The 20,353-nt window shown below is 50.5% G+C and overlaps 1 protein-coding gene across 1 annotated transcript in view; it reads left to right on the forward strand.

The window, feature by feature from the left end:
* Positions 1–20,353, forward strand: part of VAC14 (VAC14 component of PIKFYVE complex) — a 203,216-nt gene that overhangs the window by 57,497 nt on the left and 125,366 nt on the right. Inside the window, exon 13 of the mRNA XM_044986779.1 lies at positions 18,903–19,056. Coding sequence (XP_044842714.1) covers positions 18,903–19,056 — 154 coding nt within the window. The remainder of the gene's footprint in view (positions 1–18,902; positions 19,057–20,353) is intronic.

Genomic DNA, 20,353 nt, shown 5'->3' on the forward strand with positions numbered 1-20,353 from the left:
GCTCAGTGGTTTGAGCATTGGCCTGCTAAACCCAGGGTTGTGAGTTCAATCCTTGAGGGGGCCATTTGGGCACTAGGGTAAAAATCCTGTCTGGAGATTGGTGCTGCTTTGAGCAGGGTGTGGGACTAGATGATCTCCTGAGGTCCCTTCCAACCCTGATATTCTAAATAGGTATATCTCCATTAATTTATTTAAATGTATGTCCTAGAACTGGAAGGGACCCCAAAGGGTCATTGAGTCCAGCCCCCTGCCTTCACTAGCAGGACCAAGTACTGATTTTGCCCCAGATCCCTAAGTGGCCCCCTATTATTCTATGTGCCAGTATATTGGGCTCTGCTGGCCCTGTGCCCTCTAAGTTCCTCCTTTCCGCCAGTGATGGTGGTTGGAATGTACCTTGCTTTTGTGGGTCCCATAGTAGTTCATGTTGCTTGGACTCTTTGAGGGAGAGCTGGCTAAAAGCCCTGTTGACGGAGGCTGCCTGGTCCCCACGTTGGAACTCTGCTGCTCCGACTCGGCACTGAGCCCTTTGGCATCTGTGCGAACTGCTCCACCGGCACTGGGACCTTCCCGGTCCTGCTCCCCTTCTCCTGTGCCTACGAGGAGGCGTAAGAAGTCGCGGTCCGACGGAGGTCGTTCCATGGCACCACGCATGGCTACCTGTGAGTCCCCGCAGGAGCTGAGACCTGTGCAGGGCCACTCGTCCTCCCTGGAGCCGCGTCTGGCACTGGCCAGTTCGCCTAGGGTACCGAGATCGAATTGGGAACCACCACCAACTCCCGGGAGTGGTTGGGACCCACAACATTTCCTGGCCCCTTCAACACCACAGGGCTTTCGGGCTGCAAGACACTTGATGTCTCTCCCTGTGCCACCCACATCTCGATACCCAGGCCCATCCTCAGCAGACTCCTCAAAGGCGGTTCTCTAAAGAGAAACCCGCAGTGAGACCGCTTGGTGCACTCTGACATGGCACTGATCCTCAGCCCAGCGCTCCCCATCACCATGTCGTCACTCACAGTCTCTGCCCTCCCAGCACTGTGAAGTACGCCTCCGGCACCGAGACACCAGTCACCGACCCCGCGGTGCCGGTCCCCAGCCAGCCACAGCTATCTGCACGCGACTGCTTCAGCTTCAACCTGGTCTCCTAGGGAGGAGTCTTCCTTGGGGTCTGAGAATGAGCCCTCCCTACCGCCGAGGCATCGCCGGCACTGGTCTTACGGGCTGAAGCCTGCAGCAGGCCCGACGTCGGGTCCCTAGCCACCCACTCAATGGCCACATCAATGGGTGTATTGGACTTCTTGGGGGTGCCCTCCCATACTGGGCTCATATTCTCTCCAGGCACCCGTGACAGTTAACTCCGAGCCCACCTCCGGGGATACTGCTTGTGAGTCACCAAACATGGAATTGACATAAGAAAAAACGGTTCCCTGCCTCTTGTAACGGCTGTTCTTCGAGATGGGTGGCCCTTACCCAGTCCTGACCCACCCTCCTTCCCTGCGGTCGGAGTTGATGGCAAGAAGGACCTGAGAGGGCACAGGGCCAGCACTGCCCAAGATGCAGGGCTCTAACGGGCGCCAGAGCCAGGCCTACGGATACCACTAGGGGGAAGATGTCTGATGACCGTGCACGCAGCACGCACACACCTGACATGGAATGGATATGAGCAGCACATCTCCAAGAACAGCTGCGTGAGGTAGGTAACCATTTTTTCCTGGCTCAAGAGTCTAAATACTCTCCCCTTTCCTCCCCCCACCCCGCAAGAAAAATCTTAAATGATCTGTTCAGGTGAACGTGGCAAACTTAAAGTTCAGGGATAGTCTGAAAAACAAATCTGTGAAAATGGCATTGCTGAGTTTGTTTCCTTCCATGACTCCAGATCAAATTTGCTCACTTTACAAGTAAATATCTATTTTTTCTTCCCGCATAACTAAAAGCATTGCACCATCCCTGTGGGGTGGGAGCCTGGCTGGGATATGTTCTTTCTGCCTAGTGCATCATCACTAGCAACGAAGGCTCTGAAATCTGGAACTTGTATGAGTTAGTATGTTTGAGATGCGAGTCTGGATAGAATCAGATGTCACACTGACTTACCCAAGGCCACAGAAGGAAAGTGATAGAACAAGAATTTTGATTCCCACCCAGTCTCAGATGCTCACCCTTCCAACAGAGAATATTTCCTACTTCTAATTCGTTTTACTGCTATTAGAAGCAGAGAGACTTCAAAAGGTGTAGCCTGATTTAGGGTGTAGTGGTGATATTAATTTGGATAATATGGGGATTTAATATATTTGTATTTGATTTTAATAATAATTATTATTAATATTAATTAGTATGGGTTTTAGGCTCGCCAATCTGTTTGATCAGAAGATAAAAGCTCTTGTCCTGAATCAGTCTCCACAGATTTTACGAAGGACCCCCGGGGGGTATGACAGGAAGCTGACACTGACACAGATAGAGCCTTAAAGACTTTTTATTAAAATTAATAATAGTAAGTAAATGGTAAAATACCCAGAGTTACAAAGTTACAGTTGCATTACTGCTATTCAAAAGATACACATGATAATATAGTATTATATGCAACAAAGCTTTGGTTAACATATTCGCACCCTTCCTCGATAATCTGGTGGTAAGAGAGACAGGACCAGCCTTGCAGTTCAGGTTTCTCAATTCTTGAGTGAGGGATGCAGTGCTTAGAAAATGCTAAGAGCTATTGGAGCTGACTAGGGTTTACTTGACTAACTTAAATCACAACGTAATAAACTAAGAATAAAGCTTAGGGAAACCAAGCTTAGTCTAGTTCCTTTGAAATGTAAAGTTTAAGAAGAACAAGTACAGCCTACTAATAGCAGTCATCGTAGATAGAGTGGAGGAAGTAAGTGAGAATGGAGATGGAGTAAAGTGAGAAATGGAGATACTCTATTCAGGTGGGTCACCTCTTTTATAGGGCAAATGCCAGAAATCCTTCCTCTTATGCCCAAATTTCATTCCTCACCCACAGAAATGTTAGGGTACACTTACTCACACACATATACTAGCCTATGGGGTATTGATGACAGGTATGTACACACATCAGTCTCTGGTGGTGTACTTGTTAAGTCTGTGGGTACAGCATTGAAAACCCCCTTATGCCATTCTCCATTGTCTATTGGTCTAGATAAAAGGTCATGGACATAGACGTGGGTACTCCTCTATTTAGGGAACAAGATATATGCTAACTTTGCTTTAGCTTAACATACAGGGTATGGCCTGTAGGTCTCTTGCATTACAGCCAAACTTACTTTAATATAAATCTATAAACCTATTACAATAAACCAAATACTTAAACTATAAAAATCTCTCTCTCTCTCTCTCTCCCTCCCCGCAAGCAAGCAGGTTAGTCCTATTGCCTACAAAGAAGCGGTGTAACGTGTGGTTAAAATGACTTTGTAAAGACCACACTTCTTGTTCAGATCTTCTCCCTGTGTATTCAGAGCTATAGCCAATCCTTGTGTGAATAAAGGCACATTTTTACACCACTCGCTACAGATTCCCCAGCCATAAAATAGGGATGGTGCCCACCTCCTCCCTCAGCTGCTTTGAGGGCTAATGCTTAGATCACCTGGAACATGAGAATTACTTGGTGCTAAATGGTTCTTTTAAAATTCATCAGCCTAATGCAAGCCAATTGAGTGGGCATCAGAACTGAGGAGAGATCACAAAGTGAATGATCCCAGTGTGGCATGAGGACGCACTGGCTCCAGTTCTCTTCCAGTGAGGAGCAAGGAGAAGATACAGGTAGCTCAGGCAGTACCTACTTTTTGAGTCAATGACGCCTGCTATTAACTGAAGTGCCAAGTCAGTAGATGGATTGTTAGTCATTCTGAATGGCTCCTTCAGAAATCCCCGCCAGTGTGGGCATGAGTTTCCAAAGAAGATCCATCCTTTCTCATGAAGCAACCAACCGTTCAAAAGGAGAGAGGGCATTGGAGGCTCCAGGGAGAGAACACAGTTACTTTTGACAAGCCAGTTGGTAGTCCGTTATTTGCATGGGTGGCGTGGTTGATTTAACATTGCCCCAGATTTCCAATATTCACATCTGGGGAGGAAAAAATAAACCTGAGGACTTGCCATGTAACTTTCAGCCAGCTGTGAAAAGGGTGGTGGCTTTGTATTAAATATGTTGTGCCACTCGTGCTGTTAATGTTAAACCTGAGGGAAGGGGAATCCCTGATGAGCGATGGAGAATTTTGCATTTTGCTAAAGTTTGTCACATCGTTTCCCCTGACCCCGCTCCCCTGTGCTGCTAAGCTCCCCACCACCAGCCACCCTCCCTGCATGCGTCTCTGCAGCGGTACAAACCTTGGTGCACTGCCTGGCCTCTGGGATGGGCTTGGGCAGTAAAGCCCCGAGAACTTCTCCCAGTGCGGCACGGATTGCAAGCACAATGACGCTAAACAAAAACTTTCGCCAAAGTGAATGGCTCTTTGTTCAGGTTGCTTTTTAGTTTTGCTCTGTTGGTTTTAGGCCCTTTGTGCTGCAGCTCTAAGCTTTCAACTTGCCATGGCCAAAATATGGGACCCCATGTGAAGCAAAAAGCATAAAATAAAGGCGCACCAAAAGGAGAGTACAGGGAACTTAACATGACCTGAGATTCACTTCCTTACTCCTTTGTTCTAGCCTCAGGCCTTGGATTCAGCTTTATTGCTCACAGAGCACCCGAAGTGCACTAGGTGCTTCACAAGCACATCTGCCAAACAGAATGCCTGCCCCAAGGCACTTAATCTGGCGGTGGGTTGGTGGGGAGGTCCATGGGCCCCAGTAGCAAGTGACTGATCAGTGAAGCTAGGATGTGAGGCTTGTTAATTTCTCATTTGTATAGACAGCCTGTATGTAAATGCCTGGCTTTTTAAGTGTGATAACACCTTGTCTGTGCGAGAGGGAAATCGACGTAAGTTCTGCGGGAGCAAGATGGCACAGCTGTTACAGGTCTCATCTGCTCTTGGCTCCGGTCAGCTCTGTACAGTATCTTCCTCCAGGCCTGGGGCTGAATGCTGACAGCTTGGCATTCTAAACTGAAGGGTGTGGTGTTTACCAGCAAGGCGAGGAAGGGATGTGTGTGTGTGTGTGACTTCTGTTGTAATTGTATTTGGTGACACAACTTCCCTGGGAGTATTGAGCTCATTAGGGACTGAATTTGGGGGGATATTTGCTTTCAAGGAGGCAGGGAGGCCAGCTTTGCTGTTTTTAAGGGCGGCTGGGGGGTGGTGGTGAATGCAAAGAAATTCATTCAATCAAATGTAAGTTGGATCCTGGAAGATGTTTGCAATCCAATTTGACACGCCTGCAAGCAGCACTTCCCTATGGGATTCCTGATGGAGGCAGTTGTGGTGATGCCCTTTCCCAAGACCCCACACTCGCTGAGACTGAAGGGCAAAGCAAGGGCACTGCCAGGAAAACTGCATGAGCCTCTAGCGATGCAGAGGAGTGGCCCAGGTGGAAGACATGACCAGGAAGCTGCCAGCTGTGCCAGTAGGGCTGCAGTTATTTGAACAAGGCAGCCAGGCACCCGTCCCCGACCCCGCCCAGAAGCCGGGTATATGCTCTCTGTTTAAACTTCTGGGGATGTTACTTTGGCTTGTGACATGGGAGATTTCAGCAGGTGCTGTTCATGGCATGTCTTAAAATGAGCTGCTGCAGCCTGCGGGGGTTGCAAATGGTGCCCTTTGGTGTCACTTACCTAGTCATGGTGTCCTTGTGTTTTGGAGACAAGGCAGGGTCTGCTGGCTAAAGCATGGCATTAGGACTCCAGCACCCCTCGTTCTGTTCCTTTGCCACTGGCTTTGTGCTTTGAGACACAGAAAGGTGAGGCAGTTTCTCCACATGTACGTGGAGGATGTGACTTGCCTATAACGAGTGTGAATTCACTGGCTTGTCTAAGCAGCCCTGAGATCCTAGGCTGGGCGGAGCAGAAGGGTCAAGTACTGTCAGTAGCTGGTGCTCCAGCCTTCCAGCTTCTTGCTGTCCCACCGCAGACCCATCTTTGTGCTGCTGCTTTTTATAGTGCCTGCTGCCTAGCCCAGCACATGATTTCACTGGCCGGCCTAAGGTGGAAGCAGCCTTTGCTCAGTCCCAGTTGTCCTGTGCTCTGGGGCAGGCTCCCTCTTGTGACTGGTCACATGCTGCCCCTGTGTCAGGAGGAGGGGTCTGGGAGAAAGGCAGGTGTTTGCAGATGGGGAGCCAAAGTGGCTTTTAGCAGATCTTGCTCTCGTCCCTCTGCTCCCAAGAGGTTACTCATGCTGATTGACATGTTGCTTATTCATGTGACACTGCAGGCATCCTGCATCCTGCTGTGTCTCCTGCACAGCAGTGCAGGGCAGGCAAGGTCTGACCCCTCCAGGCCACCCTACAGTTCCGATCTCCGTACTGGTGTAGAACCCAGACATCAATGGGCCCCTAGTGCTGGTGGTTGCAGTGCATTCGTACCCAGCCTCTGTGGTGCTCTGTGCACCATCTGGCATCACATGGGGTGTGAAACTTTCCGTGCACTAATTACACGTGTTTCTAAAAATCTGCCTCAAAGGATCTGGGCTCCCGTCCTGAGAGATGACAGGTCTGTCAGTGTTACAAAATGGCTTCAGTCCGGATCAGTCTGCCCTCGGCTAGCTGCCATCATCACTCTCCTGCAGGGCTAAAGGCTATTGCTGCTTGATGTTGAGAGAATGTCTTGCCCAGATATGGCCTCACTGCTTTATGCATTTCAGCCCTAATGCCCTTCCTTGCACATTCGCCGTCCCACTGCATAGCAGGCTTCAGTTTCAGAGAGTTTGAGGGGAGCAAACTTGTGTGCATTTCTGCATCAGACTTTGCACATACAGCTACCACAGTTGTGTAGTCAGGTATCTGTGCACACAGGATCAGCTAGGGAATCCATGCCACGCTTGTGTGCAGCTCTTTGGGTGGGGGGGCTTAAGTGTACCGATTCTTTCGGGGATGGGGAGAAACTTCCCACTCCTGTGCTCCCTCCATCCTCCCCTCCTGCATCCTCTTCATTATAAAAGAAATTTGGATCAGGGTTGAACTGAAGCAGAAATTTGGTAGCTGTGAAATTGTCTCAGTTGGAGGGCAAAGGTCGCCGTCCCCTTTCTTCCCTGGTGATGGGGGTCTGAAAAGAGGTACAGTGAAATTGTGGTGGGAAGATTGATGGGGGGTTTCTCTTTTAACACTGATGAGGAAGGAATGCGAGTTTACTTTTCACACTGCCTTGGTTTGGGGGCTTGCCAGCAATGGGGCTCTCATTCTTGGCTCTTGTGCTGCCTTCCCTTGGTTTCTTCTCACCTCCCACCCCTCCGGCCTGCATTTAGAAGAAAAATAAATTAAAAATCCCCCAAACCTCGGAATATGTCAGGAAGAAACCTCGTTGCCCACTGTTACAGAATGAGGCTGCATTCAAGTCACAGCGCAGCCAGCCTTCGTGTGGGATGAATAGCCACTGCCCTCAACACCGCGGTATGTGCCCTGATTCCTAACCACCCTGTGCCGAGTGCAGTGGAGCTCTGACCGGCATCTCACCACTAGGGGTCCTTGGAGGGCTTTGTTCTGTGCAGTGAGGCTCTGGCAGCCTTTCATTCACGGCAGGCTGAAAAGAGAACAGGATGGGTCTGGCGTGAGGTGGCAAAGGGGAACAGAGTCTCTTAACATGCTGCAGTTGCCTCTCTCAGGACAGGGCTTGCCCTAGGGACTGAGGCCTGCTTCCCAGGGGCTCCTGGGGAAATTGGAGCCCAGTAGATAGTTACAGGCTGCAGCATGGTGCTTAGGTCTGCCAAGTCACTGTTGCCCACCTAGCTGTGTGGGACAGGAGCGTGAAGAGGGCGATCGTGGAGTGACACAGCTGTGCTGGCAAAAGCCCCGAGTGGAGAGGGAATTACACCAGCAAAGCTGCAGCTGTTCGGATGGGATGGGATGTGTGCACTGGAATACGTGGCTTTGCCAGTATAAGCTGCACCCAGTGTAGCTGTGCTACAGTGCAAAGTGCTGCTAGTGTAGAACAGGCCTCCTGAGGGCTGTCTCAGCACTGCGCTGCAGGCTCTCTCTTCCTGGCGCCTGGGGAAAACAGCTGCATTTTGAGGGCATCTTTTCTGAGTGGCTTTGCAGTGTTTTAATCCATCAGGGAGAAGCCTGGTTACTTGTTGCATTTGTTCTCTCTGGTAGTCGTGGTCCTTCTTACCGTAGTATCTGAGTACTTCACAGCCTTCAATGTATTTATCGTCCCAACCCCTATGTGAGCCAAGGCAGTGCTATTATCCCCATTTTAGAGATGGGGAAACTGAGGCACCTGGGCTAAGTGACCCACCCAAGGACACACATGGAGTCTGTGGCAGAGCAGGGAATTGAACCCAGGTCTCCAGAGTTCTAGATTAGCATCCTAACTACTGGACCCTCCTTGCCTTTATTTTTTCATTTGCTCTCTTATCTCCTCTCAGGATGCTGTCCAATTGACATGTCCTCCTTATTGCCTGGCAAGAGCAGATGCAAGATTCGTGCCTTCCCGATGCCCTCTGCTTGGCTTCAGGCTTCACCACGTTGTCCTTATCCTCCTTAGTTACTCCATTTACTCCCTGGTGATCTAGTGGGTCTAAAGATTCTTTCACAGCCTTTCTACTTCCGATGGCCTTTACCTGGCTGGCTAATTGTTCTTCAGATTCCCTCTTCACCCTCCTGACTCTCTTACCTGTGGAGTTCGGATCCCTTCCGTTTTCCGGAGGATGCTTGTGGGGCTTGAATAACCTCCTCAACTGTGCACTTGGCTCTATTAGCCCTCAGGAAATGCGCCTGCAGGCACACTTAGGGGTCCTTAAGTAGCCTCCATGCTGAGGGCAGGATTTTCATCTCCTCTTCTGGCTTTAGGGCCTTCCATAGTTAACTGTGCAAGGACAGAGCATCTTTGGGCATCTCTTTTTCCAACTCTTGTGCCCATCAGGTGGCTGCCACTGCAGCTTGTGAAACGCTTTGGCATCCTTGTGCTAGTTTTAACAAAATGCAGTACTGTGCAGCAGCAATTTCACATGGGTAGCACCCAGCGGCGGAGTCCACTTCCCAGCAATCTGCAGCATTACAGGGACCCTGACCCCTTTCCTTTAGCAGAGTAGGGCTTAAACCAGGGATTGCTCATCACTGAGTAGCCTTGCGAAATCTTTAAACAGCCTAGTCAGTGGCTTGTGGGCCCTCTTTGAGCAATGTTGACCCGAGCTGGCTCTGGGGCATCTGTTGCTCCCCGCTGCCCCATTAAGAATGAGAGAGCAGAGCTCTGTTTGCTCTGGGATATACCCTACACACTGGAACAATACCAGGGGCCTGGAGCGCTTGTGCTGGTGTTTGAAAGCTGAAATAACTATGGAGTGTTCCATTCCTCCAGTTCGTCCTAAAACATTAATCTTCCCACGTGTCCAGCCCCAGGTATAGTGGAAAGGGGGTTCCCTGGGCGTGGTGTCAAGGGTTATTCAGGTGAGGGAACGTCTTTTGTTGGACCAACTTCTGTTGGTGGAAGGCACCAGTTTTTGACTGCACACAGCGCTTCTTCAGGTTAGCCATTCCTGGTGCCACTCAGTGTGCGCTCTGCTCAGTCCCCAGCTCCGGGCGGGGCTCCCACTGGGCAGGATGGGGTTTGAGTGGCATCTGGCGTGGGGAGCCCCGATCTGAGTGGGGGTTTGCCACAGTGCAGGGCCTGCCACAATGGGGTCCTGACTCAGTGGGGGGCTGTTGGATTTCCTGAGCACGTGCTGAGAGGCACCAGGAATGGATAACCTGAGGAGGAGCTCTGGTAGCTCAAAAGCTTGTTCCTTCCCCCAACAGAAGTTGCTGCAGTGAAAGCTGTTACCTCACCCACATTGTGTGTCTCTGATCCTGGGGCCAGCGTGGCGAACGAAGGATTGTTCACTCGGGTGAATGCAGAGTTCACTCCCTAGCAGCTGTCCAAGTGTTTGAATGACAATTGCACTGTTCTGCCGAACTACATTCAAGGGGTGACTGGTGAGGTGACCTCTGCTGTCCCAGACCATCAGCCAGTAGTGACAGTTCTTCATAGCTGACATTTAAAAAAAAAAAATCTTAAATGTGCAGGAGGAATGAGGGGCATCTCATCAGATAAAATTATTTTTATTACAGATTTTCAAAGCATAAAACACAGGGTAATTCTGACAGTCACCATTAGTCCTGATGACATCACAAACCACTGGAGCTTTGCTCTTGTGGTTGCCAGGTTGTTGGAATCCTTGGTGGGGATGCAGGTGAGTGAACTTAGCTCAGTTGCCTATGTAGCATCCTATGCACAGTAAATGCTGTGGTACATAATGCATCAAAAGTACTTCTCATCCCTGGATCTCAAAGCACTCTACAAAGATGGGCCTTAGCCCTGTTTCACAGCCGAAGAAACTGAGACCAAGGCTAAAGGTCACACTGAGGGCTTGTCTACACAGAGAGCTGCAGATGTGAATGTAAACTGCTCTAGTTAAACCACTGCAAACTCCTGCATGGACGGTATTTGGTTTAAGAGCAGCTTATTTCAGTTTCTTAAACCTTTTCCTAATCAACTTAAACAGAAATAAGCGTGGTGACGCCCGGGTTTGTATTGGTTTAGTTAAATCGGTTTAACTAAACTGGTCTAACTTTGTGTAGACAAAGGCCTGGTCTGCACTGGGGGGGATCAATCTAAGATACGCAACTTCAGCTACGCTATTCTCGTAGCTGAAGTTGCGTATCTTAGATTGACTGACTTCGCGTCCTCGCGGTGCGGGATTGACAGCCGCCGTTCCCCTGTCAACTCCACTTCTGCCTCTCGCCCTGGTGGAGTTCCGGAGTTGATGGGGAGCACGTTCGGGGATCGATGTATTGCGTCTAGACGAGATGCGATACATCGATCCCCGATAGATCGATCACTATCCGCCAATCCGATCCAGCGGGTAGTGTAGACGTACCCAAAGTGAGAGTTGGGGGCAGGGCCAAGAGTAAAACTTGGCTGTCTGGCGCCCTATCCACTAGCCCTGTTCTCTTACCTGCAGTGCAGGGTGGCTGTGCCATGATGTAGTGACGCTTTGTTCCTCGGCGGTCTGAACGTCCTGCAGATGTTGAGGAAGCTGGCTGGCTGGCTGAGGGAATTTCAGTGAGGAAGCGAGGCCTCATGATTAGGGCATTGGACAGGGACTCCAGCTCCTGCCTCTGGCATAGATTTCTTACCCTCAGTGGCCTGCCCACTGCCATGTGTGTCTGCACTGGAATAAAACAACCCGCAACATGGCCGCCACGGCCCAGGTCTGCTGATTCAGGCTCTCAGGGCTTAAAAATTGCTGTGTGGAAGTTTGGGCTCAAGCTCGAGCCCAGGCTCTGGGTCCCTCCCCGCTTGCATCTACTCAGCAATTTTACAGCCCCATGAGCCCGAGTTAGCTGACCTGGGCCAACTGTGATTGTTTAATCACTGTGCAGATATACCCTTACTTTCTCTCTACCTCAGTTTCCCATCTGTAAAATGGGTATGACGATCTTTCCTTTCTTCCAGCTTTGGTTTCTTGTCTGTTTAGACTGTAAGGCGTCTCTGGGCAGGAGTGGTACCACCTAGCTGTATCGTTAGAGCCGCACAGGCCCTAGTCTGGACGCATTATCCCAGTATAAAGGTGCCTTATTCCTGTATGAGGAGGGGAATAAAGGACGTCAGTCTGAAGATGCCTTACTGGTCTAGCGTCTTCCCCCTCTTGTCCAGCAATGAGCCCTACCAGCATAGGGCACTCTAAGGCTGTGTGGAACTGTGCCCACTCTGGGGTGGTACCGGTGTAACTATGCTGGTAAATACATATCACCGCGAACAGACACAGTTATACTGGTACAAAAACTGTGTCACCTAGGCCTCTGTTCCTTGGGGCAGGGACTCTCGCTGTGTGTGCACATTGGGGCCCTCATCTCTTCTAGTGTCTAGGTGCCACTGGAATACAAGTTCATCTGGTCGTATCTCACCAGATCCGTTCCCTGTCATCGCAGGGGCATTGGTGCACCCTGGTGCCTCCTGTTCTCTGCCTGTGACACACTGTAGCTTAGTCTCCAGACAGCTATAATAATTTGGTCTAATCCAAGTTATTGGGCTCAGTGCAGGGGTAACTGGCTGGGGTTCAGTGGCCTCTGACGTGCAGGAGGTGGACCCTGTGACTCTATGCTAATGTGTGGGGCTGTGATGCTGTTTGGATAATGGGGAGGTCTGGCTAACCCAGGCCATTCCAGGACTTACATTGTGTGGCGCAGGCTACATCTGTGTGTGTTACTTAGGCGGATACAAAACGTGCTGGCAAAACGATCTTGATCCCTCCTCTCTTATGCTTTCTGACTTCTTTATACTGTGCATTTAATAACACTCATGCTTCTGATCTCAGTGTAGTCAGTCACCGGAGCAAATGCTAGAATGAGCTTGTTGCTGTGTGAGTGGGAGGAGAGCAGAGCTGTAGATGGCAATGGGATCTCTCTTCAGAATCCCCTTAATGAGGGACGTGGGGCTCGTCTCGTTCCAAGGTGATGAAAGCACTTCCCGGTTGATGGAAGAGACGCGCTCCTCTGATGTTCACATGCTGCCTATAGAAGGAGACGAGCTCTTGCCACCAGGGCAAAGGCTGCAGAACTCCTTAATGAGACGCTGCTCTCCCCAAAGGGACCTGCCTGCTGCAGGCTTCTGGGGAATCTGCTCAGCGCTTTTACTGTGGGAAGGCTCCTGGATCACAAGAATTGAGGCTTTTTGTCCTCCCCCCGCCATCCCCTCAGCAGCTGGGGACCTTCCCTCCAGGTGCCAAAGGGAGACGTGCTCAACCAGCAGTGGGGCAGCACCCATCAAGTGTCTCAGCTTTCAGCCCCTGTGGTCCTGCTGACTCTCCTCTCCTCCCGTTCTCCTTCCCGAATCAGCGTGTGAGCAGCAGGGCTGCCCCCCAGAGGGTGCGCTCCCCCCGTGAGCAGGGTTACTGGGTGGCAGCAGGATGCGCTGCTGAGTTGCTAGGGAATGGCTCACGTGTCATGGCACATTACTTCTAAGCGACGGGTGATGCCTTTGCAGAGGAAGATGAAGGGTGGGGGCTGATTTCTCCTCACACTGCCTGAAAGCCTCCTCAGAAACCAGTGATGCTAGTATCAGATCAGTTCAACCAGAACAAGAGACAAATTAACTTGACCTAGATCTGGATAACAGAAGAGACCTACAAATCCCTGGTTTCTGTGCCTTTAAAACCATTGCTTGGGAGCAATGTAGAGAGAAATCTGTACTCCCGACAAGGAAGGAAACCAGCTAGTTTGTTACAATCTTCCTGTCTTCTTATAATTCCCTGTCTGTCCCCAGCCCCTCAGGCCCATCCGCAGCCATGCGGAGGGGTAATTTTCCTCTCCAGCCCCCCATTGCTGGCTCTGGCTAATTGGGGATACCAGTAACTCTCAGTGAAAAGGTGCCCGCCAAACGTTTTGACCTGGTTACTATTCGTATTTCCTAAGAGGCATGTTCTCCTTTTTGAGAATAAGCTCCACTTGTTCCTACTGCAGAGAGCGCCCTCCAGATAGCCTCGCCTCCTGGAATCTAGGAAACCCAGCCGAGGAAAACTCTTTTGGCTGGGGAGGTTTGTAAGTGGCAACGGTTGCCCCTTGGTTCAGCTGTATGGAGAATAGGCTAGCGCACAAGATGGGAGGGACAGAGGAAGGATGGCCTTGGGTTAAGGGCAGTGTACTGACAGTCGGCAGATTGGGTTTCTGTTCCTCTACAGGTCATTGAACACTTCCCATCCTCTATGAAACAGCTGTCCCTGCCTCCTGCAGGGGGACGGGCTAGAGTACATTAAAGCTTGTGAGCTGCTCAGATTCTGTAGTGGTGAGGAGTGGGAGAAACGCACATGGTGGAGGGGAGGCAAAGGAAATCTCTGCTTCAGCAGCCATGGCAGATGCGTGTGGTGGGGGAGAGGGGCACTTCATGCTGAACGGAGGTGAAATGCCATCTCTTCACCGTGGTGCTTCACATCTCCATGTTCTCAAATGGTTTCAGCCCTTCGGCTAGTAGGAGACTCTAGGTCTGAGTGAGTGACCACTGGAGCCCCAGTGGTGCCAGTGGCTGTAGCCAAAGAGCTGTGCAGTGGCAGAATTTCTTTGCAGGGATTGTAGGACACAGATTTTTGCTATGTTCGTTGCTTTTCTTGTTACCAGAATGAGCTCGGTAATTGACTGGGAGGTACAGCTGGCCTCTGCTAGTTTTGAGCCTGGGTTATCACACTATCTTAAATATGGCTAAGCATTCATCATCCAATTTACAGATGGGGAAACTGAGGCAAAATGACTTGCCCAAAGTCACCCAACAGTCAGTGCAGACCTAGGAACATCTGGCCTTGTAAAGCTGCTAATCCCTGTTCATTCCCCAAGCCACACTGGAGAGAGCTTGAATCGCAGCTGCCAGTGCTCTCTGGGCTCTGTTGCTAAAGGCAGGGGCAAGGTTATCCCAGCTGTGCTTCTCCATCCATCAGGAGTGGATCCCCGAATGATTAATCCTCCATCTGAAATGCCATTGGATCTCTCTCACCCCCCACATGTAAGAGCCCAGAGTCTTCACCCCCCACCGGGGAGACTGACGGCTCCAGTCCTGTTCATTGCAAGTGCTGGAGGTTTTAATGGCAGCCGAGCTCCGGAATGATGGGACCCAGCTGATGTGCCTCTCTGGCACCCAGCCTGTTGCCATGGCAATGGCAGGCATTTGTGCTCCTGCAGGATATTGCTTTCCTATAACCTCCCTGCTTCATTCTCTTGCTCACACAAAGAAAGCAAGTGCCTTGGCTGCGCTTTGCGGAAAGATGTGTGCTGCATACAAAACACCCCTCAGCCTGCCCTCCCCAGATGGACTCCTCTCAGGGTGAGCGACAGTGGAGAACATCAGTACTGTACATAAAGTGCATGCTGAGCCAGTGCAGGAAAAGCAGGCTCAGAGGGCAAATGCAGGCGTTGTCATTGAGATGCAGGAACGCTGCATTGCTGCGGCTCCTTTTCAGGAGCTATGATTTAGTCACAGAGGTCGCGGAATCCGTGACATCCCGCAACCTCCGTGACTTCAGTCTGCGGCGGTCGGGAGCTGCAGCATTCCCTGCCGCCCCCACAAAAGGGAGCTGTGTACCCCACAGCTCCCGGCTGCCACAGGAAGCGGGGAATCCCGCAGCTCCCAGCCGCCACGGGTCATTGGAACCTTTGGTGTTTAACTCCCCATGGAAGGTGGTGGTCTTTCTGGGCATGCACTGTGGGCTTTGGGACCAGGCCCTCAAGTCAATGGGAGACTCTGTTGGCTTCCAACAGACCTGGGATGACTTTGGAGCACCGTTCTTAAACTCTGGTAACTTCCATTTTCAGATACCGTGTCTTCACTAGCTAGAGGGCAGCTCTTGCTCTCACGGTCCTCATTCCGGATGCACCCGTGCTGAGTCACTTTCCTATTTTTAAACAAAGCCGTAGCCGAGGGCTGGTCTACACTAGGAGCACTGCAGTGGCACAGCTGTAGCACGTCTGGTGAAGACGCCCTATGCCAACAGGAGAGTGCTCTCCCGTCAGCCTAATAAAACCCCCTCCGCAAGAGGCTCTTAGGTGGGTGTAGCTTACATTGCTTGGGGAGCGGCTTAGTCACATCCCTGAGTGACATAAGTTATACCGACATAGGTTACAGTGTAGACAGGCCTGGAGTGATCTGAGCCCCCAAAAGAGTGAGAAACTAGGTGAAAATGTGCAGAGGATATTCCTCTGTGTGGATGACTCCAAAAGGACTGATTAGCTTTGAGACCTGCCTTCTGCCCTGCAGCCGCCTCCAAATAAATTGTTCCGGAGTTGGGCCAACACATGAGAAATCTCAGCCCCAAAGGGACATTGTTTTAAAATGGGGCTTGAAAGGGCTGTGCCGTGCTATCCCAGCCGTGGCTCTATCATTGCCATGGGTTTGTCCTCTATTCAAAGTAGTAGTGACCACACAGCTGTGTCGGGCCTTGCTTTTTCTCTCCTTCCGTGCCCAGTTGTTGCTCTCTAGTGCTAAGATTGTTGTTGTCCTTTGTTTTCCCCTGGAGAGAGTTGCATGGAGTTACTTAACCATGTTTGTGTGCTCAGGGGCCTCCCGTGTGTATTGGAGCCTTTTGTTTTTCCCAGTTTCCCAAGCTCCGGTCTCTGTAGGTTAATACGCTCTCTGTAGTTTCACAGCAGCAAAGGCTGAACCAAATGTGGGTGTGTTTCTCCCTTCCCTCAGAGCCACTTGAACAGCCTTCCCGCTGAGCTGGAAATCCACATGGCCCAGAAGGGATGGGAGTTGGTTAGAGGGGCTGCATCCGTCAGTGAGATCTGAGCCCAGAGGGTGCTCTGTTTTCTGGCCCCTACTCCTGCCCAGCCCCTGGCCAGCACTAAGAGGGAATGGTTTCAGCCGGGGTTTGTTTTGTAGACTGCTGCCTACTTCAGTGCGCAAGAGTGCTGGTGAGCAGAGCTGCTTCTGGTAGCGTTCGCCAATTACAAGTGGGTGAGAGGAGGGCTGTGCCTGTTCAGCTGCCTATTTTCCTTAGGCTTTTGTGAGGGAGACAGAAGCTGTAATCAGGAGAGAGCTGCTATTTGCATTCCCCAAATCAGCTTGTTTTGTCTCCTGCATCTGCTCAGAGCGGCTCTGGCTGAGACTCTGAGGGCTTGTCTGCATGGGACATCACTGTGCAGCAAGCTGATGAGCTGGAGAGTCACCCCCTGGCTTTCCGCACACTAGCTTTACTGTGTAGACCAGCCCTGAGAACCTGTCTGAGAAATGCTGTGTTGTGCAGGAGATTGGCCTGGAGGCTAAGGGAGATGGATGGCCTAGAAGAGCTGGATTCTTGTCCTGACTCTTCATACAAGTCGCTGAGGTTGCCTACAATGCCATATGGCCCATCCATGACTTCTGTTAGCAGATCTCTCCAACAGCTGGAGATGGGACACTAGATGGGAAGGGCTCTGAGTTGCTACAGAGAATTCTTTCCCAGGTGTCCGGCTGGTGGGTCTTGCCCACATGCTCAGGGTCTGTCTGATTGCCAGATTTGGGGTTGGGAAGGAATTTCTCCCTGGGTCAGATTGGCAGAGAACTTGGGGCGGGGGGGGGGGGGGGGTTAACCTTTCCTGTAGCATGGGGCTTGTCTCAGTTGCTGGTTTGAACTAGAGTGAATGGCAGATTCTCTGTAACTTGAAGCCTTTAAATCATGATTTGAGGACATCGAAAACTCAGCCAGTTTATGGGTCTGTTACAGGAGTGGGTGGGTGAGGTTCTGTGGCCTGCAATGTGCAGGAGGTCAGACTAGATGATCACGATGGTTCCTTCTGGCCTTAAAGCTTGAGTCTTGGCACCAAACTTTCCCCATCTTTGAAATGGGGGTGATGCCCACTGCCTGAGTGCCCTGCGAGTTTGTCTAAGCACTCTGAGACACAGGAGTGCCACCCCCAAGACTTCAAAAATCACAAGTCGCTTAAAATTCATGATTTAAAAAAAATACATTTGGGGTCTTCATTTGCCTTCTGGCTTTGGAGCTTTTTTGGGTCACTTTCAAGCTCTTCTCTGCAGCCATAAGGATTATACTACTACTACTAATTAATAATAAAAGCTGAAATTCCCAAATAATCACATTACTCCAGGAGCTGTAAATGTACAAGTAAAATGCCAAATACTCTGAGACTTGCAATAAAATAGCAAGAGGTGGCAACACTCTGGGTGGTGTATGTGGGATCCACTCTGCCCTGTGCCTGCGCGCTGGTCGGTGCCGCAGGGCTCCCCAAAGGCAACAGCCTGTGTGTCTAGTGTTTCCATGCTTCAGAAATCTCAGGTAAGGAGGAGGCTGGTGAGAGAGAGGGAGGTGACCAATAAAACAACCAGGGGTGGAGAAAGATCCATCATTACTGGTTGGGACATCAGGACAATTGTAGAAAACCATAATTTTCCTCCTCATCTTGTAAATTACCACTGTGGTGGGGTAGAGAGGAGAGCGGGTGATGGGAAGAGAATGACCAGTGTTGGATAAAGCTGTTACGTTCATTGTTAAAGCGTTCAGCCTCAATCCAACATAAACTCCTTTGCAGATAAGTGAGGTGGCCAATGCTAGATAAGCCCATTAGCTAGAAGTTTCTTTTGAGTCGATCAGCACTGGATTAATGTTGCCATTTTAAACAGTCTTCGGAGTCGATCCATTGAGATTAATTGGCACAATTCATAGCTCTCTAAGCTGTCATTCTGCTCAGTGGGGTGGCACTGCATAGGCTGGTGCCTGAAAGACTTTCCATGCAAACCAAATGGCTGCTAGCTCCTGTTTAGATGAAAACTACATTCAAGAATAGCTGAACTCTGTGGCTGGCTGCAGAGTGCCTGGAAATCCCCAGCACAGATTTCCCTCCAGATGCCTCCCTCCAGTAACTTTGCTGGCTGTCCAGGCTGGTTTGCAGCATTCATTGCATGATGGGAAAATGTCTCATGCAATTACCTCCTTTACCTGAACTTTTCCCTTCTCTTGTGAAGTGAAGCTGAGAAGTAAAACCACTGGCTTTTACCAGATACACTCCGGGTGGAGGGCAGCAAGTCCTGGTCTAGTTTGTGCTGACTGTAGAAGTTTGGCCTAAGTTTAATGGTCACCTGCCCTTTTGCAGTCACACAATAGATCTTCCATTTCTCTGCCCCGCCCTTCTCCTTGGCAGGTGTATGCCAGGAACTTCACTGTAGGGAGGAGTCCTGGCCTCCCCACTTCTACCTGGTCCATATCAGTAGGGTTAGAGTTGGCCTTTTGGATCCCAGCTGCTTTCAATCACTTCAAAAAGAAAGGGCTCGAAGTCTCTAGTCTCCTGCCACCTCTGCAGACTCGCCATGCTGCATTGTCATTGCTCACCTCTCTGTTGTCTGTGTCTCTTACTAGGTTATCCTGAAGGACCTAGAAGTTTTGGCTGAGATCGCCTCCTCTCCTGCAGGTCAAACGGAAGATCAGGGGCCATGTGATGGCTCTGATACGCGATCTGGCCAATCGGAGTTACACATTCCCGTCGTCAAAGCCAGCCAGCTGAGCTCCTCTGGTAAGTGCCCTCCATCCGCACCTTCCTGACAGTGCTCTAAATGGCTAGGCATCCTCTCACTTCCTAGTTGCTTCATTTCCCTCGAGGCAAAGTGGCATCTCTCAGATTTGGTCTGGCGGAGAGGGACTCTCTTGGAGTAGTGAATCAATATATCAGTTCCAGCCCCTACATCACTTGGGTATTTTGGGATGCAGAAGACTATGTTCTCCAGCTGCTTCATGGCAATCTACTTCAGATCCTATCTACCCATCTGTGGAGTCAGCCACGACAGCAATCCACGAGTCCTGCAATATTTGTATATCTGATAGACTGATCATTTAGTGCCACACTTGAATGGGACTGACTCTGTTCAAAACAATTAATAGAAAGGAGACCTGGGGAAGGAGGAGCAGTGAGCTGAGCCATTCATCGGTCAGATACCATAGAAATATGGAGGCCACAAACTTTAAAAAGTACCTGGGCTTTTGGGTGCCCAGTTTAAGCCACCTTGAATTTTTTTTCACAGTTTCTGAGCCTCACAGAAAATGCACTAGATGGGCGAGGTCCAGGATGTTAAGCTGGGGGCTTCCAAAAACGGACGCACCCAAAATATAAAGGCCCCACTTGAAAATGTTTTGGCCTGTGTCCATCGTGTTACACAGAGATGAAGCCAAGGACACTTGGAATGTATCTGTAAAATGAAGTTGTACGTTGTCGCGGGAGCCAGGACAGGTGAAATGTTAAAACTGGAGGAGGGGAATCTTTGTATTTTGAGGTTTTATAGACAATGTCATTTACAATTGTTCAGGTACCTCTGGAATCCACCCGTTTCCCCAAACAGCAGTTCAGCTCCTCCAGACCTTTACATCTCTCTCCCCTCTCGTGCTGCAGTTCTCTGGAGCTGCCTCAGTGCTACAGGCGCGGGGTGATATTCCCTGCTCCTGGACTCTCACTTGCGCTCGCTCTCATTGGGCTGAGCCATGCTGGGTACAAGTCCGCCTGGAACTGGTGAGGAGATGCTCAGCCATGTCTCCGCTGCCACTCTCCATGCTACTGTGGTTACACTATTTATATCTGAGCTAGCGTGAGCACGTGTGTGAGTAGTGGAATCACACCCCTAGCTCCTAGTGTAGACATAGCCTGCATGAGCACATTCCTCCACCCTCAGAGCCAGGCATATCCTGCTTGGATCCATTTCCTGCTGGAGTTAGACTGGCAGCGTCTCAGGGTAGGGGCTGTCTGCTCTCTCTGTAAATAGCCATGCACATCCGTGGGACTTTGCACGAATGCTAATAAATAGTGGTGCAGGCACCTACTT

This window comes from Mauremys mutica, chromosome 14 (assembly GCF_020497125.1).
Source record: "Mauremys mutica isolate MM-2020 ecotype Southern chromosome 14, ASM2049712v1, whole genome shotgun sequence".
NCBI classification, from domain to species: domain Eukaryota; kingdom Metazoa; phylum Chordata; order Testudines; family Geoemydidae; genus Mauremys; species Mauremys mutica.